The sequence below is a fragment of the Pseudomassariella vexata genome (assembly GCF_002105095.1).
Source record: "Pseudomassariella vexata strain CBS 129021 chromosome Unknown BCR38scaffold_6, whole genome shotgun sequence".
Lineage (NCBI taxonomy): Eukaryota > Fungi > Ascomycota > Sordariomycetes > Amphisphaeriales > Pseudomassariaceae > Pseudomassariella > Pseudomassariella vexata.
The window spans coordinates 334757-359871 of NW_024467961.1; the positions used below are offsets into that span (position 1 = coordinate 334757).

A 25115-nucleotide genomic window follows, 5' to 3' on the forward strand; every position below is an offset into this window, starting at 1 on the left:
GCGTCTTGCTCTGATCAGAGCAATCCAGTGACCGGAAAAGAAGAGATTCTCCACGTCCTGTTATGCACCACTTGGTCATCCCCACCTCCACTTTAGGCACCTCTTAGCTAGCTTTAGAACACTACATCTTGTTGCTACGTGATGAAGTGATTTCTTTAGGGAAGTGAATTATTTAGGGTTATCGGATGGACAACGCGGAACATGCTGTGTTAACAGTATCATAATAATCTGTTGGGCTCTGGAGACGGGGGAAGTCTAGGTTAATCCAATACATGTCAGGCACAGCCTAAGAGGTACGTACTTTTAGTACTCTACAAGCCTTTCGGTGGAAAGGCGTTCCGTTAAATATTATTCGTATGCCACTAGTTGAAGAATAACAGAGGACTAGTGGCACATGTCAGATAGGGCACCTGGTTCCTAGGTTCAGAAATGATATGGCACTGGAGAAGACTATTGTCACTTAAAGTTCAGAAGGCGAAGGGGCCCCCTTTTCTCAAAAGTAACACCAAAGTTACTGTCCACTTAGGGGTCAGATACCTGAACAACGTACCTCCGATATGTTCTAAAGAATCTATAAAAGACAGAGCAACGGGAGTTCGAGAGGACAGAGAACAATACACCTCATTCATATACAATCTTACGCACTTCTGACTACTCGATTGGACACACGTGATATTCGACAGCACACAGTCCACTGGCGGAGCCCTAGTTACTCCGTAACAATGTACACTAGTTAGATAGGTAACATTCTACCGTTACACCTGACGTAGGTTAACTTAGCTGAATCAACATCACAATCCTCCATGAAAGAATAATGGCCTGATCGATGCCTCGTTAGCTATGGAGTCCAGAGGCAACCCTTCATATATTTATCAGTCGCTCTACCCTCTTGTCAGGTGCAGATAAGCCAGTCACTTTCTGGGACCTAGTCTATGCGAGGGTTGGCAACGCATAAATAGGCTGATATGACCCCCGTCTCTTGAGGAGGGACAGCGATCAACTTGTCGTCATTGAGTCCCCTACACTACCTTGCTGGTACCCACCTGGTAACTGGCAGCCGACTTCTCTCTAGCACTCTCATCCTTCACCCTGTACTTAAAATACCCGTGAGACCTTTGCACTTAAGCGAGCAAATTATAGTAAAAGGCTGTCCTACAAGTTCCTGGATGACTGTTGTGTTGGACCTTCAAGGCCATTGCGACCGAATTGCTAGTTAGTGAGGTCATATGGCCGCCTAACGTACGTTATTTGCCAATATTACAACCATCCAGTGTAACACGCAATTTCTGCCTGTAGGACAGGCATCGTTCATTTCTACATCTACAAGGCCCCTATGGCCACAGCACACTCTTTTGAAGAGGATCTAAAGAAATCCACACACTTTCAATGCAGTACAATTTGCACAATTAGTCTGATATTTCGCACGAGAAGTGAAGTCTGACTTGCTGCGAATAGGTAGAGGTGTGCACCTGATCATGTAGGAGCTGTAGGAATGCAGGTAACGCACTTTGGCATGGAGTGACCGGGGGTTTGTGAGACTTGTTAAGTAAGATAAAGGAGGGTCCAAGTCTGTAGACGAGTTTACTATGGTACTATATATTACAGCCATCTAATACTAGGGGTATAACATCACGGATGGTAGACACCAGGGTGGGCAGGGCAAAACTGCTTTTTTGTACTATTGACAGGTAGGTCATGAATAAAGAAGGTGAGTCCGTGGTTCTAATCAAGTACATGGGAGTATTACGAACGTACAGAGGGTATGACAGGCCCAAATATTCCTTTCGATTGGAACCATGAAGTTAGTGAAGTGAGGCTTATGAACATTATAAAGTTACGAAGTATTTCAAATAGGGAAAATAGCTGGTAGGATCGATAATTTAATACTCTTACTTTATATGTTAAAGATTATTTAGACTCAAAGCTCCACAAATACCCCCAAGACTAAGAATGAGCGGCACGCAATGATAGAGGCGAAGCAGAAGAGGAAGATAGTCGCTTAATAAGGCCAGGAGCTAAAACCCATCTGCCACGCAAGGAGATGCCGCATGCTGTACACCGGTCTTCATTATCCGACTTTCAGATCTCGGCTCCAAGCATCCAGGCCCCGAAAATGCAGCAGCTGGACTATGAGACCATGGGTAGTTCACACGCAAAGTCCAGAGGCAGGAACGAGACCGAGATATTGAGTGATGAACATTCAATAATTCGACCAGGCCTCTGCGTAAAAGTTTCTATAATTTTGAAATAGCGCGCGAAGTCTTTTTACTTATAAGCCGCCTCTATAGTTCTTGTCAACGGTCTCAAGGATGAACTGAATGCCCGAATTAGCTTACTCAACAGTCTTGGCTATGCTATGTTTTTGCATAACAGAGCCCGAAACTGGCCTCATTGTCAGTTCTTGCCTCAGAAAAACATTACGATAGGCGGTCTGTGCTTGCTCGTTCAAATCAAAGTTATACTTCGTTGTTTTCATATCTATGTTGTGAGGGTAAATACGTTAATATACATGGGGCAACTCCCATCCTACATGTACGATGACTGAGCGATTGTGATCCCTGCTTTATTTGTTTATTTATGTCGGCGTTACCGTGATGTAGACGAGGAATTTATGTGAGCCTTGATCATGAAAGAGTGACAGAACAGAAAGACGACCAAAGCAATTCTTAGCAGAACGGCCATCAACATGTTTGACCGTGCAAGCGTTATGGCTAAGCTATATTTGCGGGCCTTTACTTTTGAGAAGTGGGCATATTTCTGGAATTGTTTATACAAAACTGCTATTGGACCGCAGGGCAAATGGTCTTGCATTAAATTATGATGATCTGAAGAGCCCTCAAAGTATTGGTATGTGGCCAGAAGGGCCTTATACAGGTAGAAATGAACGATGCCTGCCCACCGGCAGAAATTGAGTGATACTATGGATGATGCGTGATGATCATATTGGCCCATAACGTACGGTAGATGGCCACATGTCCACAAGCTGGCACCTTTTGGTGTAATAGCCTTGAAGGTCCAACAACTGCGCCGCCCATTGATCGAGGGTACAAATCGCGTATGTACAAGACCTTCCCATATCCAGTAAAAACTATTCGATTCAACCAAGAATATACTCCGAGACTGTAGGATTATTTGATGTCCCAATTAATCCACCTGGTCTTCCGCTGAGCTTTGAGGACGAGTGTCAGGACTTTCAACGACGTTGATGCCGCGGAGACACCGTTATTCGTCAACTCAGGCCGCATGTCCGAAGCAAGCCAATATGTGCGAGTTTGATCAATGCCAAGAAGCGTAGGGAAGAGATAGATGGCCTTGATGACTCCCCATGGCCGAAGAAAGAAAGTGGAAGCATGCATATTGCAGCAACAAATTGCAAGTAGCCGAGGCAAGGTCAAGTTGGTGAATTCAACGGACCTGGTTGCGACGAGAACAAGAAGTACTAAATCAAGTGTAGCATACGTTGAGTTAAAGTCCTGGAGTAAGGAATTGGCAAGCAGCGTTTAACTTTATGGAAGTGAGGGGCGTGCCTATAAACTTGAGAAACTGCACTAATGGTGCATAAACCACGGTTAGTTTACGGAAGGATAGTGGTTCTTTTTTATATGGACAACACGATGAAGAGCGCTAAGGGAAATATAGAGAAGGCAACCTGCTCGAACTTGATTGTGAAGTTGAAGTCGTCACGACAGCCTAATACGCCTGGACCAAAAGAGAAGGCGATGCAGGCTGAGAACATGTTTCGCCTTTCGAGGATTTTGATCTGGTAGGAAATAAGTTGTAATTACAGGCTAGGCTAGGTGGTCATGTTTCGTGTCTTAAGGGCGATTTTACGCCTTTTCTACCTCGCAGTCGCTTGGATCAGGAACAGAAACAGGAACAGCCAACCCCTGCGCTGATTAATACCCGTAGGCCGGCCAGTATCGACAACTCAAAATGGATATCAGCAATTTAATTATCGGGATGATGACTATCTGGTGCCATCAGCCAAGATGTAGTCTTCGGGTTTCAGTCGGAATGTTACCTGCTGTGAACTTACATGATAGCATGGGGATATCTTTCGGTATGTAGGCTGGTATATCATTCATGGCTGGAAGTTGACAGGAAGAGAGCAAGGAAGGGGGACTGCTCTTTATACTTATTGTCCACTTTTATAGTCGTCAATACTGATTTCATCTCTGGCGCCATCACATCACCAACACTAAGAAGGCATATGTCGGCACGGATATGGATGAGGGCACACGTTTAGCCTCAACAAATTACTGGCTGACGACCTCGTCTTCCGCCTGGCGGCATGGCCCCGGTGACGTGGTTGGGCACATGCATGGCTGGCATGTAGAATTACTGACGTAGCCAAGGCCTCTACTACCACATACGATTAAAAATCCCGACACCACAACCATCAACAGAGCCGAATGCTGTTTGGGATGCCAGGAGCTACGGAACGGAGCCATTCCAATATGCCGCAGCGCGAATCACGGGATAATTGTTTAGTCAACAATGCATTCCGTACTCTATAAGTATGCTAGTGTGTGTGTGCGTGGCCTCAAAGCGGACGTCAGGACATGGCCTTGATGCCAAGTCTCCCAATCCAAATGCTTGTCACTGCCGTATTGCGAAGTTTGAGGCTATTACAGGAAGAATCCATACTATGGACAGACACGCAGTCAGTCAGTCCTACCGCAGAAAAGCGGAGACACAATGCAAACTAACTACGACAAAGAAAGCCAATTAACAAACTGTCGTCCTACCGCAGACGAACAAATGCTGCAATCCAAATACTCCTCAAAGAAACAATATGCCGAAACATGCCTCTCTTGGGGGTATCATTCAGTCATCCTTCCCTGGACGCCTTCCAGATGTAATGCATCAAATCGTAGTGTGCAATCAACAAATCCATTGCTACACCGCCCAGATGCGATGCAACATAGTGCAGTGTGTGACAAAATAATTCCAGTCCTCAAACGCCTAAAGACTTTTCAAACACCTTCATTCCAAGGCATCTACCGTTGATATCGACAAAAGACCAATTGGTCAATCTCAAGTCATGGACGGCAGGGTAGATTGCAATGTGCAGGCTTGGTTCCAAATGATCAGTGTGTGAACCTTGAGGGCAAACCAGTGAAGATGTCAAACATCAGCCATCGAAGGTCGGGAAAATCAAAGGTGACAGCCGCCATAGACCGACGAAGTTACCAGACACGGCGCAGAGCTTAGTAAAAGCCACCACGGTGTCCTCGATCGCGACGACCACGCCCGCGGCCACCGTACCATCCATCGGAACCATGACCGCGGCGCCCTTGACCACCGTGGCCATGTCCGTGGCCATGACCACGGTGATCGCGAGGCCGCTCGCGGGGCTCGTGGATTGGCTCCTCGACCTCGATCTCGTGCTCCTCGTACTCATCCTCGAAGTACGGTGCAACAATTTCCCTCTCTCGTTGGGCCTCTTCCGCATCGAATACAAAGCGGTTGGTTCCGGACAATTGGTCTCTTCCATGCTTAGTGGAAGTGCGACTGTTGTTGGAGGCAGCAGTGAGCAGGGAAGTTGCACCATCATCAGATCCGCAACTGTCACACCAGTGCTTCTGGTATCGAGGCAAGCCTGAGCGCTCCATCTCCTTGTTCAGCTGGATCTTAACATCAATGAACTTAGCGGGATCGAATTTCTCTCCAAGCCTTGTCTGCTTTTGATGCTGCGTGTATAGGTCAAGTAAGTCGAGCACCGTCTCCATGACGCGACCACGAGACGTGTGCCAATGTTCGGGATCCAATCCATCGATCCTGTCAGCAGCCAATCCGCTGATGCGCGAAGTAAGCAGAACAATGCTAAAGGCCATGGTGAAGCTTGTCTGCTTGAGCGGCACAAATGTCTTGTACATGTCAAACGACATATCCCACGCGAGGGGCATGAACGCCATTGTGCCATCTCCAGCGAGAACGTCCTTGACCATTTTGACAAGAACTTTCTGCGGGTTGCGAACGCGAAAATCGAAGGACATGGTCTCGAGGATCAGTCGTTCAATACCGATGGCAATCTTGGCAGGCTGCTCAAACATCTTCGTAGATGTCAGTGCAATTCACTTAGAGAAGTACATGCTGGTCCACAAAGTAATCTCACCTTGTCATCTTGGGTTCTGGGCTCAACATTGTCCTTATGATTATATGCAGCACAGATAATCTCCTTTGACTTCTTCAAGGTGTCCTCTGCCTTGCAAGCGACAAATATGCAAGCAATTGCCACGTCTTGATAGTGGTAATCGACATCTCGATGCTTCAGGCGAAAGTGATGGTAGAAGGTGCAGGCAGCATCAAAGGTTTTGACTGGTCTAATGAAAGTCAGCAATCGAGCAACAATGGTCCAGTGCCCGTTGAAACTTACAGCTGCATGGCTTCTCTAATATTTTCGATCAGGGTTACACCATCAATTCTGTACTGATCCTCTTTGGAGCTTGACCTATCCTCACGTAGTAGACGGGCAATAATATCCTCAGTCATGTACTGCTTGCTCGAGGCGACGTGGCCAGGGTGGGGGTACTGAACAGTTGCCTGCGTGGCTGCACCCGGATCATTGCCATTTGTACTGGCTTGGGTCGTGGGAGGAGCCATGGTGGTCTTGTTCTGGTCATTGATGTATGGATGAGGACCCTGGTCTGCTGGGTGTGCTTGAAGTCCGAAGAATTGCTCACTATCAGGTGTGCAGAAACGACCAGGAATCCTGTCTTGCAGAGACTCGGCGGTGTCGAAGAAAACACTGGGATCGACGGTAGGGACCTCGAGTGCGTGGATAAAAAAGATGTTTAGAGGTGTCTCGTTATGTGCGGGTTGCTGGTGTAGTTGGGCCTCTTCCTGTTGAATCTCTTGTTGGACCTCTTGGATGCCCTCGTTGCTAGTAGCAGGCTGGCTCTCCTGCTCCTCGGGGTGCTCCTGTTGTCCCTTTTGAATTTCCTCGTCGTCAATAGTAGTTTCTTTCTCTAACTCCTCGGAGTTCTCCTGTTCCTCTTCCTCTTGAGATTTATTGTCGCCAATAGCTGAGTTGTTCTCCTGCTCCTCAGGGTTCTGCTGAAGTGATACCGCCGGAGAACTCGAGTACAACGCAGGGGTGATTGTCGCGTCAGAATCGTCAGAACCGTCAGAGTCTTCGTATTCAGTGTCGCTCACTAGATCAGAGTCACTGTCGTAGTTGCTGCCTCTATTGGCATTCGGGTAGGCTTGCAGGCTCTGCACCTGGAGCGGAAGGGGGCCGCTGTAAGAGGCTTGTGTGATGGGGTTCGATGCCAGAGGATTAGGGTGGTGCGAAAAAGGCAGAGACAGCGGACCAGTACGAACGGACAATTCCCAGTGTCGCCGCTGAAGTTCAGGACCGCCGTAAATGGGCTGTGTAGGGCTCACTCTCGTAGGGTTCGGCTGTAGCGCCAAAGGTGCCGGGTGAGCAATGCGTGAAGATGCACCACCAGCGCTGTTCGTCAATGACTGCCGGCTTTCCGGCTGGTGAACAGCTCGTGAGGATGCGCCAGTGCTGTTCGTCAATGAGTGATGACCGGAGCTTGGCGGCCCGTTGTAATGAGGCTCTGCAGAAGCTGTGAGATATGCGTGCGGCCTAGGATGACAAGGACCAGGTGGCGGCGGCAGGTACGAATGGTCAGGATGGAATTGCGGAGTCGGATGATAGTGGGTCGGATTCAGTGATGGCACAGAACTTGGGAGTCGCCACTCTCCTGGGGGAAGGCGAGGAGCGGTCACGGAGCGACCTTCAACCCTGGTATAGCTTTGGGTAACTTCACCTGGAGGAACGACTTGAAGCTGGAGACGTGCAGATGAGTCTGGCAACTGAGGTTGAACTTGAGCAGATGCCTGAGCTCGCACCTCATCAGCCTCATCACGGCTATTCTCCGGTAGAACCATTGTGGCGTTGTGGCAGTATAGAGATTGGTACCACGTGATGTGGCTGTGGTGATGTCAGAATCTGACGTAAAGATGTGGCGGTGATGTTAACTGCCCAATGCAGGACGCTTGGGCTTTGTGGCGGTGTAGCACATGTAAGTGCAATAGTTGTGACAGGAAAGCTGAGACAAAAGTCTTCAGATATCACCATCCACGCAAGACTTTGTTTTGGGTTTTTTCTTTCAATCAGTGTCGTGATGATGATTTGAAAAAGCTGCTGCTTTCCAGAAACAAAAGAGGTAAGAAGTAAAGTTGGCAGATGGTAGTCACCCAGGTGAGTAAGAAAAAGCGGATGCTACTTGTACTGGTGCTTTCCACGACTAGCTTTTGTTCACGGAAATCTGCTTTTACCGCAGCGGTCTTGAAAATCACCCAGGAAGTTTCATCAGAGTGATAAATGGTGCGTTCAAGGGAATTCGTGGGTTGCTTCTACCCGTTCTCGAGTTGGGTGCATATGAGGTTGTGGCAGTTGTGCAAAGCACCCTTTGTTGTGTTGTGATGTGGAATTTGCAATTCCGTCAGGATCCAAGGATCAGAATTCAAAGCAGAAATAATAGCTGGTAAGAGTCCTTATGCGTATATTGCAGTGGTTGACGTTCTCCTCTCGGTCGTCTTCTCGAGTTGAACTCTTGAAGCTTAAAATTGTCCCAGATGGGCGTACTGGTCCAACACATTCATAAGAACCTCGTTGATCCATATAAACAAAGTATACATTGCCTGCTTGATGGTAGACGTTGGGTGGCTTCTTTAGCATCATCGTTTCTAATGGGTTAAAATGTCCCATTCAGCTTCGGCGGCTCTATTCATGTTTAATTTGGTTTGCAGTCCTTCAGGTTGAATACGGTATTGGAATCAAGCATATATCAGTTAGGTTTCTTACCAGGAAAGAAACAACATGTTGACTGATTCGCGCTCTGGGTTTTGCGGCATGTTGCTGCTCTTGATATATTCCCGCCAAAGATGGATACCCATCATTCGGGAACTGGATGACAAACTGAGCTAAACCACCTAGATATTCCCAAGCTGGTTGGTTATGCTGTTTCCCCAAAGCTACTTGATCTCCTGACATGAAAACCCCACTGAAGGAGAACACGGCGATCATGAGGATCCGAATACGACCGATGATATCAAGGGACAACAAGTTTTGCTCATCTAATAATAATATGCATACGCCATGGTAGAATCTCCCCATTCAAACACACCAGAAGCAGCAAAGGTGATAGAATAGCCACCGTTGTTACTGGGACATGCCTGGAGCAGGGCCTTCATGTGTTTATGTAAGTCTTCTTGCTCTTGCTACCTCGGTGTCGAGGAGTCTTCTCCCAGGCATGGAAAGTTCAATATGTAAGTAATATTCCAAGATGTTTGATATTGTTGGCTTGATTCGACACAGGAGAGCCGATTGATGGGTATTCCGGTGCTTCGCACAAATGCTACACAACTGGTTATGGTTCACTCTAGTCAGATGTGACAAGACATATTCAGTCAGTTCAATCTTTTGAATCTGGATAATGTACGGCAGAAACCTACCAGAATACCATGATGCACTTTCAAAGTGGTTCATCAAGCAAGGACAAGTGATGTTGGGAATGATGCTATACGCAGACAGGCACGCCAAGCCTGTGGGACCTACCGCTGTTTCCAACCAACAAGAGATCTTGGCAGACCCCTGCTAGCTTGATATTAGCTGCTGTCATGAGCAAGCTCCGTGAGCTCCATCTCTCCCTTTAGGCAAACGCATCGATTTCAACAATAAGTGAATAACACTCAGTAACAGATGAACCATTCTTCCACGCATCTCTCCTAGATGCAACATCTTCACTGAAACCCCCAGTCGTACAACTAACCACCAAAATGCCCTCTCTCCGTAACATCACCATCCTCCTCTCACTCGCAACCTCCACCCTCGGCTTTCAAAAGCCCATCAACCGCCGCCCGCGACTCGGCAATAACAACCACGCAACGCCGTACTCCACCGACGATGAAGACGACACCCCTCTCCCGCTAGTAATCTGGCACGGCCTAGGTGACGACTTCGCGGCCGACGGCCTACAGTCCGTCGGATCCCTCGCCGAGTCCATCAACCCAGGTACCTTCGTATACTTCATCCGACTGTCCGAAACCCCATCCAACGACCGATCTGCGACCTTCTTCGGCAACGTGACCGAGCAGCTTTCCCAAGTGTGCTCCGATCTGGCTTCACACCCGATACTCTCCACCGCGCCTGCCATCGACGCCCTGGGCTTCAGCCAGGGGGGCCAATTTCTACGGGGCTACGTAGAGCGGTGCAACAACCCCCCGGTGCGCAGCCTCCTCACCTTTGGCAGCCAACATAACGGCATCGTGGACTACCGCGCGTGCAGCACTACCGACCTAATTTGCAAAGGCACCATGGCGCTTCTACACGGGAACACCTGGAGCCAATTTGTGCAGAACCGGCTCGTTCCGGCGCAGTACTTCCGCGACCCGGCGGACATCGATCGATACCTAGAAGCGTCGAATTTCCTAGCGGATATAAATAACGAGCGCGCGCTGAAGAACGAGACGTACAAAGAGAACATCGCCAAGTTGGAGAACTTGGCCATGTATATGTTTGAGGATGACACGACGGTTATACCCAAGGAGACGGCGTGGTTTGAGGAAGTTAATGGGACGGAGATTACGCCATTGAGGGCGAGGCAGATGTACGCCGAGGACTGGTTGGGACTGAGGGAGCTTGATCGCAAGGGGGGCTTGAGTTTCAGGACTACGCCGGGGGGTCATATGCAGCTTGGGGACGACGTTCTCAAGGCTGCATTCAAGGAGTTCCTTGGCCCCATTGGAAAGAAATTCCCGAGGGGAACCGAGACGATGGACGAATTGTAAAATATTACCGGCAACTTTTGGTATTGGGGGAAGTTTTCTTTCAGTCACGGGGTATCAGGAGTTCGACAAGTGAAAGCTGTTCAAACCAACGACATTGCAATGATAGATAATACATGTCTATCACAACTTGCTTTCTCCCTCTCTGCAAACGCCGTGCTATGACTTTACAGCGAAACATGATTAACTCCTCCAACGCCTCATCCACTATGTACGTCCAGGATTTCCATTCACATTAGACCTCGAGCGCCTTTTTCGCAGCAGCCTTTTGCTTCTTCAGCTTAGACTTCCGCTCCGCAATCTCCTGCGCCAGCTTATCTTCGCTGCTCTCGGACAGCTTCGGGACCTTGGCCTTCTTCACCTTCTTGGGAGCCGGTGCGGTCTCCTCGGGGCCATCGAGCGACTTGCGCTTCTTGCCAATATTCGCCTTCTCGGTATTCATCAGGCTCTTGGTCTCCTCGCCATTGGCAACGATGTCCTTCTCCTCGAGCCACAGCTCGTCAGTGAGCCAGACTGGCAGCGCAGCAGTTTCCGGGCCCTTGATGTAGATGCTCCTGACGTTTTGCCATTTTTGCGGGACGTACTTCTCCACCAATGTAGAGGCGACGGTGTTGGCGTTGTCAGCAATCTGCTGAGCGGTCCAGCCAGCGTAGCCGATGCGAATGGCGGTCGAGGTTGACGGCGTGAGGTTGACGAGCGCAGTACCGACGGCCTTTGCAATTTCGGCAGCCAGCTCTTTTGGTGTGCATATGTTGATATGGTCTCCGCCCTTAACGTGCTTCACCTTCTTTCCGTCGACTTTCGGTACACGCTTCTGGATATCAACCGGGATTGGACGTTTTGCCGTAGTCTTGTAGAACGTCTTGCCGAGAACTTTTGGTAACCGGTTGATGATTCTGGAGTCTCCGAGAAAGACGTCATGTTCCGCGAACAGCTTGCGCAATTCCTCATATGTCTTGAATTTAGACTTCAGCTTCGACACATCAACCACTCTGGTGACACGTTTACGCCACTCCTCTGGAAATTCCTCAGACGCAATCAAGTTCTTGTAGGCTCTCTGGGGGTCGGCACTGATCAGGCAGATGGTAACGGCAGGGTCGGTATTCAACGAGTGCGGCAGGACGATTTTCCCAGGCTTCAGGCTCTTTCGGTTCGACTCAACGATATGACGCTTGGTTGTAAGGTTCAGCCATATGGGCAGCTCGTCAGTGGAGGTTTCATCATCTGGGCTGGCAAGAAGGTTCTTCTTTCCGGCAGTGTTGGCCTTCTCCGAAGAGGTCTTCTTCATGTGGGCCAACAATGCCTTTGCGGCCTTGAGAGTCTGGACGAGGCAGGGTCAGTTTTGGGGCAGGAGCAGTCTTCTTGCGCTGTTGAACATACCTGATCAGCATCAATGCCTGCGATGGCATTTGAGCTCGTAGAGACTTCCTTTGAAGGCGCCATTTTGTTGTTTTGAGAGTTGTCAAGATGATACTGACCGCAGAACTTCGTCAAAACCGTCCATCCAATTGGGCGTGGGGCAGTTCTCAGAAAAATTTCGAGAGCACGGAACATCTGTAGCCGTGGTTCCGCGATCCGAAATTTTGAGCCAATCAGACCCCGATACCAGATGAGAATCCCTGTTAAGGCAAGTACCTAGTCATATGTACCCCCACCTGCGGCAGTGATGCCGAACAGTTACAAATCGATGCCAAAACTTGAGGAGATACTGTTCTTATTAACCAGAGTTCAGAGCGGCGAAGACTCGTGTGTACGTGCAGATAATGCGCAAAATTGCCCTTGATGTAGACACCGAGTCAATCGAGGGCAACCCATCAATTATACAGGCGAATGGATAGGTATGGTGGAGTAAGACCATTAAGGAGGCATTTTCCTTTTACAAATCGAACAACATCAGCTGGAAACTTCATGGAAGGTACTTTTCGTCATACGTTATGGTCTATCTTTCTCAGCTACTGAAAGTTTTGCTCAACTTCTGGAATCGGACTGCGAGTTATCAGAAGATACCTTTGTGGCGAGACACCTCTCAAGTTAACCAACCATCTGCAATAATATGCTGGAGCCATCCGAACAAGTTGTACTCCAGACACTGCAAGTACACCACATGATCTTCAACTACTAGCCGATTGGCACTCATGGCCTTGGTTGCAATTTAGAGTATGGTCAGACAGGGGTTCCCATCCAAGTAGTATGACAGCACCCACTAGCTGGACCCTCGACCTCAAAGTTGGAACATTTGATGGTGAAAGGTTGACCTTTATTAGTCGTCGACAGTTCTGTGCTCCTGAACATACGTTGTAGCAAGTACCAAAAGTACCAGTAGATGGCCCATGTACCAGGCCATTTCTTGCCGCACAACACCAACCTTGATTTTTTCTGCCAGTCTTGTCTTAACCGCAAGAAGCACCAATCGCGCAAAGACACAATACGAGCCCATCAAACTATCCGTCAAACGACGTAAAACTGGCCTACCACCCCAAAATCCAACACTTACACGCATCCCATCATCACCCTAACAAAACCGCCTCCTTCTCACCACTAAGTCCAATGACCAACCCCCCATCCTCCCCACGTAACTCCTCCGCCATCGGATCCCCACTCCCAACCCAATCCCACGTATCCCTAACCGTCTCCTCACACCCTCTACACCTCAACCCCTGGTCCCTCGCCTTAGAAGCGTCACACCCATACACATACACCCTCCCCGGCGCATCGGGCGGGAGCCACAGTGGAAGTTCCTTACCCGGGTCAGTTACTACTTTCATGATCTCCCCCGGTTCCTTCCACTTCAGTTCCGCCCGGCCACCGGTGACTTCGTTGCACGTCTCGAGGAGTTGTCTCATGGTCGTGCGGCCCGGCTCGCTGACGAGATTATACGCACCCGCCAATCGTTTCTCCGCGGCCCCGATGACGAAGTTGACCAGATCCCGCACGTCAATGTACTGTAGCATGAGATCGTCCGGTCGTCCTGGAGCCAACGTAGGACCGCCGCGATGCATGCGATTTAGCCAGTACGGGAGTCGAGCGCCGTTAGCCTTCCATTCATGGGGACCCAGTATAATTCCCGGGCGTGCGAGCAGGATGGGGACAGCACCAGCAGCTGCCTCCTCCGCGGCAATCTCGCCAGCGCGTTTGTTGAATTGGTAGACCGAGTCCTTAGCATTGGGCTTATTGACGTCGTACAGCGGCGCCTCTTCCGTGTAGAGCTGAGAGGGGTCGCGGTCCAGGGGCAGGTCGTAAACGCTGATAGTGGAGATGTACGTGTAGTGCCCTATATAGCCACGAAGCGCGTCAACGGCCTTGCCGACGGCTGAGGGCTCATCCTGCCAAGTATCAATAACAGCGTCAAAAGCGGTGCCGTTGTAGGCTGCGAGGCCCAAGACGTCGGCGAGCCCGCGGGCGTCGAGACGGTCGCCTGTTATGGCGTTGGCGCCTTCGGGGATGGACTTGGTTCCGCGGTTGAACATGGTTACTCGGTGCCCCTGAGCCATAGCTTCCTGGACTGCCACCTTGCCGATGAAACCGGTACCACCGAGAATGAGGAAATGCATCGTGAAAGCTCAACTTGACTAAATGGAATGAAAATAAGCCAAATAAGATATTCTGACGACGAGTCTCGTGCACATTCACTAAATCGATTTTGCGTCTCGCGAATGCAATACACTTGTCGCAGTAAAAGCCAACGATCAAAACCATGAACAAGATACTAATCAACTCGAAGATTATTCTAGTTGATGGAAGACCTACTCCGATGGCATGGATGAATCGAGGCTTCGATATCGGCTCCGATGCGATGAAGGAGGTAGCATAACCCGATGCGGCATGATAGTGCGCTGCGGATTCTCTGCGCAAGAAACGATTCGCTGCTGTGCCCCTGATATTGAGCCAGTCCCATCTACCTAAATCTGGAAGGCACTTCGTGGCTGGCCAAATGGCCACATTTAGAAACACCAATGCCGATTGTCGGGACTTCCAAGGGCTCTTTAAACACGAAATGCTCGAGATTTTAGTACTGGCGCAAGATGCCAACGGCATAGCCACTAGGTGGAAGGCTTCAACACTGGTACTGTAAGCCCATTGTGCGTCCTGCAGCAATAATTGTCAGCAGCTATCATCCAATGATGGGCCTCAAGCACGATAGTCCGGTTCTTATACCTATGCCAGGTCAGATAACTCGCGAAAAGCCCAATAAGTTGTGAGCATGTCACTAAACAAGATGACTTGAAGATTTGGATCCTGGTCGGACAAGTGGTGGATCACATGTCGAATGCCCCAGTCGCCGGGTTACCAGGTTACCCGGACTGTAAACCCCACGATATTTGACAGGCCTCAGCGGGTCACATCCCGCAAAAGGGAATCCATCCCATCAGATGAGCCCAAAGCAGACAAAGTAGACATACTTTCCCACATGTGATCTACAACTGGTACGGGGTGAACAAGCTTGAAACACACCAGTGCTTGCATGTCGGGTTATAATACGTCAATTCAAGCTTCGGTCCATTACACACGGTCTCCCAGGAACTACCTCCAACCGATAGGACCGGACGATTCGAGCTCTGCGATTGGACCGGGAGGCCGATGGCAGGCTGTCATCGTCAAAAGGCTATGCCGAACCAGAAGACGAGATGCAGCAGTCGAGACGAAACGAAGGGTCCAAGACGCGCCACGACGACCATCTACCAACGTAGATACTAAATGGGATCGTCTTCAAAGCGCTTGCGGCCGGTGGCTTGATTTTCACCAGAGTGCATCAGGACCGATGCCGCGATGTGAGAGACACATGTGTATCAAGGGTTGGTTCTGCTACTAGCTTGCACAAGTTTTTGGTCCCTCTCAGTAAGTAACCCGCTTCGCACGTGCATGTCGCATACTCTTACAGTTAGCTTCCTCTCTTCTAGCGCTAACTCCACACATGGGTCCACCGGTACTTTGTCAGGCTGAGGAAAATGCTAAAATAGCTGAAAGGCATGTCATACTGACAGCAGTAGACTGCCTTGACTGCAAGCTAATCAATAATCAATCGGTTCTACAACGAATATGACATGGTAGGGATGGGCGAATCCTTCGAGGCACAAGGATGCTCGCAACCAGTACCGGATGCAGCTCCAGGGCTCGGTGTTGCGCCTTAGAAAGTCCAACTGCCACACCTGCGGCTGTCCCCATGTCAGCTCGAGTCGTTATCGTCGCACTACTCCGTACCTAGCCCAATATCGCCACAAAATGCAACAGCATGGTTCAGACTACCACCAAGCTGTAATCAAAATGATTGTATTGAACCGGAGAGTGCAGATATCGCAAAGCATCCTAAGGCAGCGAGCCTTGCATGCCAGATAAACAGACGAGCCCAGCACCATAGGCCGGGGGCGTATGTCGGTGTGTGACGCCCCTCATCACGTCTCCTCCCCCAGTTCATACACCTCGTTTCCCGAGCATCCTGACATGACATCGATGTTTGCATTGCCATTACATACCTCGTCCAACAATGGGAGCGATTTTCACATGATGGTCGCGCATGATATCAAGCGTGTGGAGTCGGTTGCGGGTCCCTCGCCAGATCATATGCAAATGAGATGGTGGAATAATCCGTAGCGCACCAGGGTTGGCACCTTGTTCAGATCCCAAGGTCGACGATCCATTGCAGGAGTGAGTTTACTATGGTATACCTGGCATACAGTCGCGGGCAGTCGGGGCGGGCCAGACCAGAATTGTATTAGCCAAAGATCGAGGGAGAGTACGCCGAGGAAGCCGACTGCAACCCATGCGACCAATGTCGTTTAGGAACTTCGGATATTGGTCACGCAGGCTCGACTGTATTTCCCAACTAAGAAGCTCTATGCCAGCTTGACGAAGTGCAATTGGGTCGTAGAGTGAAGCTGGGGTGGTACGCTAGACAGCCGGCTTGAGGAACGGTGTAGTGTCAGCTTTGCACTTTGGAGCGGAGCTGGACGAGTCAGCAGCTGCAGTTGTGAAGAATTTGGGGTTCCGGCGCTGCCAAGCCAGGACCTGTGCTGTGGCAAACCAGGGAGCTATTGTGGGGGGGCCTAACACACCTTGCCAGATAATAGTTCGTGGTATCATACCGGAATGAGGGTGCAAACCTGGCTCCTTGCCTGCCCTCACGTACAGGGGAATGTCGCAAGAAGGGCCGGGATGGTGTACATACCCTTGTTAGATGATAATCGGAACTATCAAACTTGTGCGTCCGGCCACATATGGCATGGGTGTCAGCGAGCAACTGCCTCCCAAGAGCCCTGCGCATGCGCTACCTTGTTTTGCGTGCTACTATGTGCTGCCCTACGTGCTGAGCCCAGACGAAACCTGTCTGCAATTTAACAAAGCCCTTGGCAGGTTCAGGATTGTTGTTAAACATAACGAGGACACCTTGACGGTGTGTGACTGGCTCAGCTTTTCTGCATTCCATCACGCACGCTCGGGATGTGAGAGCCAGCGAATTATCTTCATCTTCCCATTTCGAGTCTTAGCCCCCTCCCCAAGTCGATGGCGCGGTCGTCGCATCTTTAAAGACTCTTCATCCCGTGTTTTGGAATAAAGTAGCGGCCGAGACGAGATTCCAGACAAGCTCCAACCATGGATTCCTTGTAAGTTGACGTTCCCGGTGTCTCTAATCCTGCTTTGGCGGATTCAATGAGAACGGGGCAGCTAATGGCATCGGTGCGGCAGCTCCATCACGACCGATTGTATCGAGCTCGGGAACACCATCTCGCGGGCCTCATTGGTGCTTAATGAATTCGTTAGAGAAGTGCGCGAAGCCCGTTCGGACTTGGACACCATTTCACGGGAACTACATTCGCTACAGAGTGTCTTGACTCTTTTGAAAGAGGATGCCGGCAACCTGCCCTCCAAAATAGCTGCTCAAACCCCTGCACTCCTCGAGCAGTGTAACAGGGTCGTCAGCGAGCTTGATGCTTGTCTTTTAGCACTCAATGGCAGCGCCTTATCGAAAACGCAGAAACGAGCACAATGGATAGCCGTCGGGAAGCAACAGATTGCCCAGCTGAGGGCAGCTCTAGAAGCTCATCGTGCAACCATGGGCTTAGCACTGGACCTGGTTGGAGCGTGGGTGTAATCTCGTGTCGTACAAGAGCACGTTGCTGACTTGCATGCTAGTACCAGTGGCCGTGATCTACACGACAGCTCGGAACAGGGTGATTACGATGGCATCGAGAACGAACAACAGCTGGCCGAGGTCAGCAACGATGTCATAAGAATTGTCGAGGAGATGGCACAGCTGCAAGCCAAACTGCCCGGCGAATTCGAGCATACCAGGACCGGATTCAGTCTACGGGTTTATTTAGCCACATTGGGGGTATATGCAAACTTATTGACCGGTGGTAGCGAACTCGAAGATGGCGGTTATTTCGGAGTATACGAGGAAGACACGCCAGATAGCGCAATTGAGGTCACGTCCGAGTCCTCGTTCCCGGCATTCGACGACGCACCGCCCAAGTCCCCGGGGGCCGACCAGTATATCCAGGAGGTGAACCAATTGATGGATGAGATTCTGGATGTTCCAAGTCGAGCACCTACTCCCCCGCCCAAAGACTTGAAACGCTTCGAGAGTCAGCGGAGGTCTATGGTCACCCCATTCCTTGATCCTCCGATAGCCAGGTATGGGGAAGAATCGTTTGGAGTTGTCACCGAAATCAGTTCAGATGGCAGGAAGCCAGATCGCCCGCCGCAAAGCAAGCCCGGTCGATTTGGACGAATGCTGGGACACATGCGCAGTACTCTCTCAGAACCGTCGAGTTCAGAATCCATGTCGACCAATTCCGAAGTTCGTCCGTCGACACCCATCATCCAGGCAAGTCTGGTACGGCGCGGCAGTCGGAGGTTGTCGACATCGATCAAGAGACTACCGCTGTGGAACACGGAATTGGAAGAGCCCGAAGGACCCCCTTCACCAGGATCGAATGCTGTCTTTGGGGTCTCTCTGCAAAAGAGTATGCAGGCCGCCAAGAGTGGTGCCAAAACCCATCATTCCGGCAGCGGATCCTCACGAAGAGAGTTTCCCCTTTGCTTGCACAAGTGCTGTGTGTTCCTGCAAACGGAAGGAATCGAGGCACCAGACATCTTTGCGGAACCAGGCGACAGCTTCCGCGTCCAGAAGCTCAAGGAGGTGTTCAGCAAGGCGCCGCTCTACGGCGAGAATATCAACTGGGACAACTACGGGGTGCATGATGCGGCGGATATTATCCTGCTGTACCTTTCTCAGCTGCCGAAGCCGCTCATCTCCGAAACGATAGCGAAGCGGTGGATCTCACTATCCAGGCAGGCAACCATCAGTGGTCCCCACGGCAGTCGCGCCGACCAGTGCATAGATTTCTGGGAAGAAGCGCTGGGCGGTCTGCGAGGAACCAGCAGGAGCATCTTCAAGTTGCTGATGAACGTATGGGCGGAGATCGCGGACGCAGCCGAGAAGAACGGCATGACAGCCGAGCGGCTCGCTAGTGTCATTCTGAAGCCATTGATGCATACATCTTCGGAGAAGTACAGCACCGACTTTATGTTGGCAATGGCTTTCTTGATCCGCAAACGCAGCGAATACATAATGATGCTGAATGAGGGCCGAAAGAGTCGAGCAGCATTTTGAGAAACCCAGTGGTCAGTCAATGGCCGTGGAGACTGACCACCTTGCGCTGAGCATCACCAGAAACCGGAGATCCGGCGCCGTGACTGGTGTCGCTATGGAGCCGCCCGAGTTGCTGGTGCATCTTCCGAAAATTGTCAGGTTTCTGCCGAATCTGCAACAGAGTTGCCGCACGAGGTTACGCAGATGGCACATGGATGAGACTTTCTGGATATTTTACCTGACCTTTGGGTTTTGACACACGGCATTGTTTCCTAGTGTTGATCTATGATTCCTCTGGGGACTGGGACGTTTTGAAGAATAATGAAAACATGAAGTACGGCGATTTCCCAGGTCGGACGCGATCATGATCTTCCGATTCATGACACGATTTCGATAATAGCTCGCTGGGGCGGCTAAATTAACTCGTTATTCGCACCGATTCCGTCAACTCCGCAGGAAGGCTTGGTTAGCGTCAGTTCGTGGGGATCGGGGCTGGGTTCCAATGAGACGAATTGGAAAGCATTATTGGAGTCACTACGATCTGCAACAACCCAACACTCGGGTCGGAGGTGTTGGCATCATGAACCACCCCGATCCCACTATACAGATGCGGTTGTTGGGTGGGGTTCTTAATTTTGTTCCTTGTTCGGTCTGTTCAATGATACCAACTAAGTATAATAATATTACTCGTTGCTTTTGGCTTTTGACTTTGAATATGACTGCAGCAGTGCATAGTTCCGTCCCGTCGTGTCAGAGTCTAATACCCGTCGCGTGTAGAGTTCGTGATACCAGGTGGTTTAATTGACATCCATCTTATCTAAGTAAGGAAGCCGCGGCGCTGAAACTGATCCGAGCGGCGGTGAAAGTTGCTCCATCTGCGAGCCCACTTGCATCGTCGAGCGGGGGTCAAAGACACATGGAAAGCGATGACATACTTTAAAGCTACGACTCGGGGGTCTCAAATAAGTTATGCTACGCTCTATTTGAATGTTCTATTGTGTTCTAAAGCTTCAGTATCATGCAGTTGGCGGAACGTCAAATTTTACTTGAAGAATTGTACCAGTATAGCTGCAATCTCTTTCCACCAAGCCGAGGAATCTATCAAATTAACCTCTACCCGCCTGGCAGGGCTATTCTTACCCAACCTGCTCTAAATCTTTAGTGAAGCACCGCTGTAAAAACTCCACTGCAGGCCGTCTTGCCGGAACACGGCGCGCACTAGTCAAGACGCGCCTAGAGGACCGCGTTTTGGAACCCGAGCTTTTCTCTCTCACTTAAAACCCGCCCAAGCCCATTTCTCTACCTTAGGCCTCTTTCTGCCAGACCTAGACCTCACGGCCAGAGAGACCACATCTGCAGACCACTTTTTTTTCTTAAAAAAATCTCCACCGGACGGAATCGTGACATTTCTTTTCAGCCCTTTGTCTGCTAGCAAAGCTGATACCCTTCTTTTGGTTTTTGTCACAACTGTCCCTCCACCTTTACTACTCGGATTTCAGACCTCGAGAGGCTGGCTGGGCTGAGCGACTTACACTAGTACGAGTGGAGAAAGCAGGTGGAGGACACGCGCACCGCGAATCGACCTAACCCAAGACGCGAGGAAACCTGCCAGGGCGTGATACTGTGCCACCAATTTTTCTCAGGAGCCGAACTCTACAAAATTATTCGTGCTTGTTGTTCAATTCGTTTTGTATTGACATGCATCTTGGCTCATCAGCATGATATCCTCACCAGAGAACAGATTGGCCGCGGCCGTGGCCGTATCTGAACCTACGCTGCCACCGCCCGTTCCCGCTCCCTCTGCCATGTCGACCATGGCTGGCGTCAAGCGGCCTGCTCCCTCACTCCTTCCGCCTTTCGAGCCTTTGTCTTCCTCACCTGGGTTGCCTCGCCCGCTTAAGAGGCAGGCTCGTGGGGGTTCCATTGGGGCAATCAAATATCCTACGCCCGTCCCAACATCCAGCACTGGCATACTCTCGTCGTCGCCACCACATGCCCATCTAGCCAGACCGAACCTAGTTCGCACACAGTCTATGACAGAACGAGCTCCTCTATCCGCCGTTCCGTCAGTCGAACTAAACGAAAATGGCGAGATGCTACTCATGGGCCGTTCCAGTAACTCGTCCCATTACCAACTGTCTGCCAACCGTCTCGTGTCGCGTGTTCATGTCAAGGCGCGATATATACCTGCCACGGCGCCCCTGGAACCGAACAAAGTCGAGATCACGTGCAATGGTTGGAACGGACTGAAACTGCATTGCCAGGGAAGAACGTGGGATCTGGCCAAGGGCGACACGTTCACGTCAGAAACCGAGAGTGCGGACATTATGTTGGACGTACACGACGCGCGGGTCATGGTGCATTGGCCTAAGAAGCTTGGTCATGAGTCCATCGCGAACTTGTCCGATAGCTCGTGGGATGACTCGCCGCGTTCTCGACTACACCGAAACAGTGTCGTGTCATTGCAGTCCAGTCCCCTGCGAAGACAGACGCGTGTCAAGTCGCCTGAGTCGCCAACACCCATTAATAAGTCATCGTCGTGCAGCCTGAATGCACTGTTGGCCAACAACGAAGCAAGTGAGCCGGTTCAAATCTATGAAGATACCAGTGCGGATGAACAGGACCTGCCGGAACCTGTTGTCGACGCGGGCGCATCCTTCGCACAAACGGTCACCACCAACAGCTTCTCGAGTGATCTCAGCGAACTGGATGAGAACGACCCAGACGAGGAAAATGATCCCATCATCCATTCCTTCGGGCCCTTCGGCGCAAACCTCTCAAATCGCCTCGCAGCAGTCACGACAGGCTCTCCGAAACAGCCATCGCGCATGTTGTCAGGTGATTCGACTGCCGCTCCTTCCGTCGAACCCGAGGAGCCCCTGAACAAAAACATTGATGTCTCGGCTGTCACGAACCATGTCGTGAACCAACTCGCATTCTCGCGACTGTCATCCAACCCGCTGTCCGGCATTATGAACAACCTGCCCGCTGAAGAGAAGAAGGATCTCAGCAAGCATAACTTGCGACGGATCATCGAGTCCACTAACTGCATCGGCATCATCACCCGCTCAGGCAAGGATGCGGCAGGAAAGGCACTGGAGAGTGAGTATTACTACGTCCCCGAGAGAGACACCGATGAATCTCGCCGCCTTGCCGTAACCGACGGCCTGAGGAAACCGAGCTTGAGAGCTTGTAGAAAGCAACACAAGGTAACATCACGCCTCCCATATGGCGACAGCTGTACAAGCTAACCCCTGGCAGCAATATTATTGGAAACGACCTAGAACTCCTTGACCTATGTCATTTCTAGGAGATGGTGAAGATGGGAACGAGACCCTGGATTCCTCTATGTTGGCATTTGGAGGCATTATCTTTTGTGCGACAAATGCGATCATACCCCCACATCATGTTCATCCCGTTCTGGCCTTGGCACTATACCATTTTTATGTGTGGTTCTGTTTCTCTGCATAGCAAATGGCGTTCTGTATCATATCCTTTTTCTTCCTGTTTTTTTTCCTCTTCGGTACTTGTCAAGTTAGAGTACCGGCTTTGCCCTCAACCATCACCACTATATAGTGTTGAGGTATAGATAGATGACGCATCATGGGGGAGGGGGGCGGCATATTTGCAACGAGAGACGGAACTCGACACAAAAAATGATAGGTCCGAACACCAAAAGAATAAGTATGTGTATATGATTGCCGAGGAGACGGAAAGTAAAAAAAAAATATGACGAATACTTAACTCAGTGTCACACCAAGTTTGCGTGAAAGTCATTTTCTTCCACATGCAGAAAGATTAATACCAAATTGGCGAACTTCGACTAACGTACCCCACAAGCAAGTTGGCCACTTTTTCTTGGCACCGTACGAACAACCTTTTAATTAACATCTTTACACATACCAAGATGGGATCGAATTGGAAAGAAAGCGACATGATTCTAGCGTGTCAGGCGCTTCAATCGAAACCCGAATTAAGCATCCGACGCGCTGCCCAACTCTACAATGTCCCTCGTACAACTCTAGCTAACCGGTAACGCGGACTACTATCTCGACGCGATACTCGACAATCTACTCATAGCTTACGGAATCAGAAGAGTTAGCGGTCGTATAATACATACTTGACCTAGATTCGCGATCATTTCCTCCCCGGCTCCATGGTGTTGAAGCTATGGCTAACCGACTGCTCCGTGACCGTGGCGCTAGAGGCGTCGGCGTCAACTGGGCCTCGAACTTCGTACGACGACAACCAGACCTTCGGACGCATTTTGATCGAAGAATCGACTACCAACGAGCCTATTGCGAAGATCCTGACGCGTATCGCGCGTGGTTTACGCTCGTACGAAATACAATTGCGAAATATGGTATCCAAGAGGCGGATATCTATAACTTCGACGAGACAGGGTTCGCGATGGGCTTAATCTCATCCGAGATGGTAGTTACAAGTGCCGAACGACGCGGAAGGCCTCGTACAGTCCAACAAGGCAATCGAGAATGGGCTACAGTAATCCAGGGTGTTAATTTGTCCGGCTGGGCTATCCCGCCGTATATTATTGTCGCGGGTCAAAACCACCTCTTATCCTGGTACGAGAATAGCCCATTCCCGTCCGATTGGGTAATCGCTGTAACTAAAAACGGTTGGACAACAAACGAGCGAGGCGTAGACTGGATTCAGCACTTTGATCGCTATACGAAGGATCGTACGAAGGGTGTTTATCGTCTTCTTATCCTCGACGGGCATGAGAGCCACCACTCGACTGACTTCGAGCTATATTGCAAAGAGCATACGATTATTACATTTAGTATGCCTGCTCATTCGTCACATAAGCTCCAGCCTCTCGATGTAGGCTGTTTTAGGGCTTTGAAAAGGTCGTACGGCAAAGAAATTGAAGACCTAATACGGGCGCATATAACCCATATCTCGAAGGAAGATTTCTTTTCGGCATTCTATAGGGCGTACCGTACGACTATAACTAAGTCGAATATCCAGGCAGGTTTCAGGGGGACAGGACTTATTCCGTACGACCCGGAATATGTGATTTCACAGCTGGATATTAAGCTACATACGCCTACACCTCCTGGGAGCTCGTCTGGCGCCCCCTTAATCTGGGAATCAAAGACTCCAAATAACCCAACCGAGGCGCAATCCCAGTCTGAATACGTTAAAAACAGAATCGTACAGCATCAGAATAGCTCCCCGACGACAATAATTACGGCTATTGACCAATTTTCACGTGGTGCGACGGCTGTTATGCATCGGTTAGTTTTACTTGAGGATGAGGTTACTACACTTCGGAAGGCCAATCAAGAGCTAAGCCGTCGTCGAAGGACTAAAAATCGACAGCTACAAGATGGAGGATCTCTTAGTTTACGAGACGCTCAGGACTTACAGTCTCAACGGGATATTGAACAGCAGCTACAGGATGATATACGTGAAAGTCGTCGTCGTACGAGGCGCTGTAGGATCTGCGGAGAGCCCGGACATAATGCTCGTACTTGTGAGAATGATAAAGATACGTACGAGGAAGAGGATTCCGATTAGTTTGAATTATTATTTTTTAGTTTAGTTAAGTTATTGAAGTTATTCATACGGTGCCAAGAAAAAGTGGCCAACTTGCTTGTGGGGTACGTTAAGCAGATCGCGAACTAAGATCATTTCCTGACGTCGCCAGCCGATAACATGCTTATCGGCACAGCTACCCCGCACTCCGAGCTCCTTCCCT

General features: G+C 50.1%; 6 protein-coding genes across 6 annotated transcripts; 3 read left to right on the plus strand and 3 right to left on the minus strand.

Annotated features, from left to right (window-relative positions):
• Positions 1 to 5210: 5210 nt before the first annotated feature.
• On the minus strand, positions 5211 to 6606 carry BCR38DRAFT_340947 (uncharacterized protein; the record flags this gene model as incomplete). Its single annotated transcript, XM_040855825.1, has 3 exons — positions 5211 to 6056; positions 6119 to 6326; positions 6380 to 6606. 3 exons carry the CDS (start codon positions 6604 to 6606, stop codon positions 5211 to 5213), a joined length of 1281 nt encoding a protein of 426 aa, XP_040716013.1.
• A 3047-nt stretch (positions 6607 to 9653) lies between these two features.
• Positions 9654 to 10917, plus strand: BCR38DRAFT_431172 (palmitoyl-protein thioesterase 1). The gene has a single exon (XM_040860083.1). The coding sequence runs from the start codon at positions 9796 to 9798 to the stop codon at positions 10804 to 10806; it is 1011 nt and encodes a 336-aa protein (XP_040716014.1). The 5' UTR covers positions 9654 to 9795; the 3' UTR covers positions 10807 to 10917.
• A 121-nt stretch (positions 10918 to 11038) lies between these two features.
• Positions 11039 to 12246, minus strand: BCR38DRAFT_408627 (electron transfer flavo protein alpha-subunit; the record flags this gene model as incomplete). Its single annotated transcript, XM_040858284.1, has 2 exons — positions 11039 to 12124; positions 12184 to 12246. The coding sequence occupies 2 exons, from the start codon at positions 12244 to 12246 to the stop codon at positions 11039 to 11041; spliced, it is 1149 nt and encodes a 382-aa protein (XP_040716015.1).
• A 776-nt stretch (positions 12247 to 13022) lies between these two features.
• On the minus strand, positions 13023 to 14354 carry BCR38DRAFT_465492 (putative reductase; the record flags this gene model as incomplete). Its single annotated transcript, XM_040862704.1, has 2 exons — positions 13023 to 13271; positions 13403 to 14354. The coding sequence occupies 2 exons, from the start codon at positions 14352 to 14354 to the stop codon at positions 13252 to 13254; spliced, it is 972 nt and encodes a 323-aa protein (XP_040716016.1). The 3' UTR covers positions 13023 to 13251.
• Positions 14355 to 17227: 2873 nt separating this feature from the next.
• On the plus strand, positions 17228 to 19420 carry BCR38DRAFT_185869 (Rho GTPase activation protein). Its single transcript, XM_040853969.1, has 3 exons — positions 17228 to 17402; positions 17485 to 17880; positions 17932 to 19420. The coding sequence occupies exons 1-3, from the start codon at positions 17392 to 17394 to the stop codon at positions 19412 to 19414; spliced, it is 1890 nt and encodes a 629-aa protein (XP_040716017.1). The 5' UTR covers positions 17228 to 17391; the 3' UTR covers positions 19415 to 19420.
• Positions 19421 to 21207: 1787 nt separating this feature from the next.
• On the plus strand, positions 21208 to 22687 carry BCR38DRAFT_340786 (uncharacterized protein; the record flags this gene model as incomplete). The annotated part of the gene is made up of 2 exons (XM_040855811.1): positions 21208 to 22602; positions 22655 to 22687. The coding sequence occupies 2 exons, from the start codon at positions 21208 to 21210 to the stop codon at positions 22685 to 22687; spliced, it is 1428 nt and encodes a 475-aa protein (XP_040716018.1).
• Positions 22688 to 25115: the final 2428 nt, after the last annotated feature.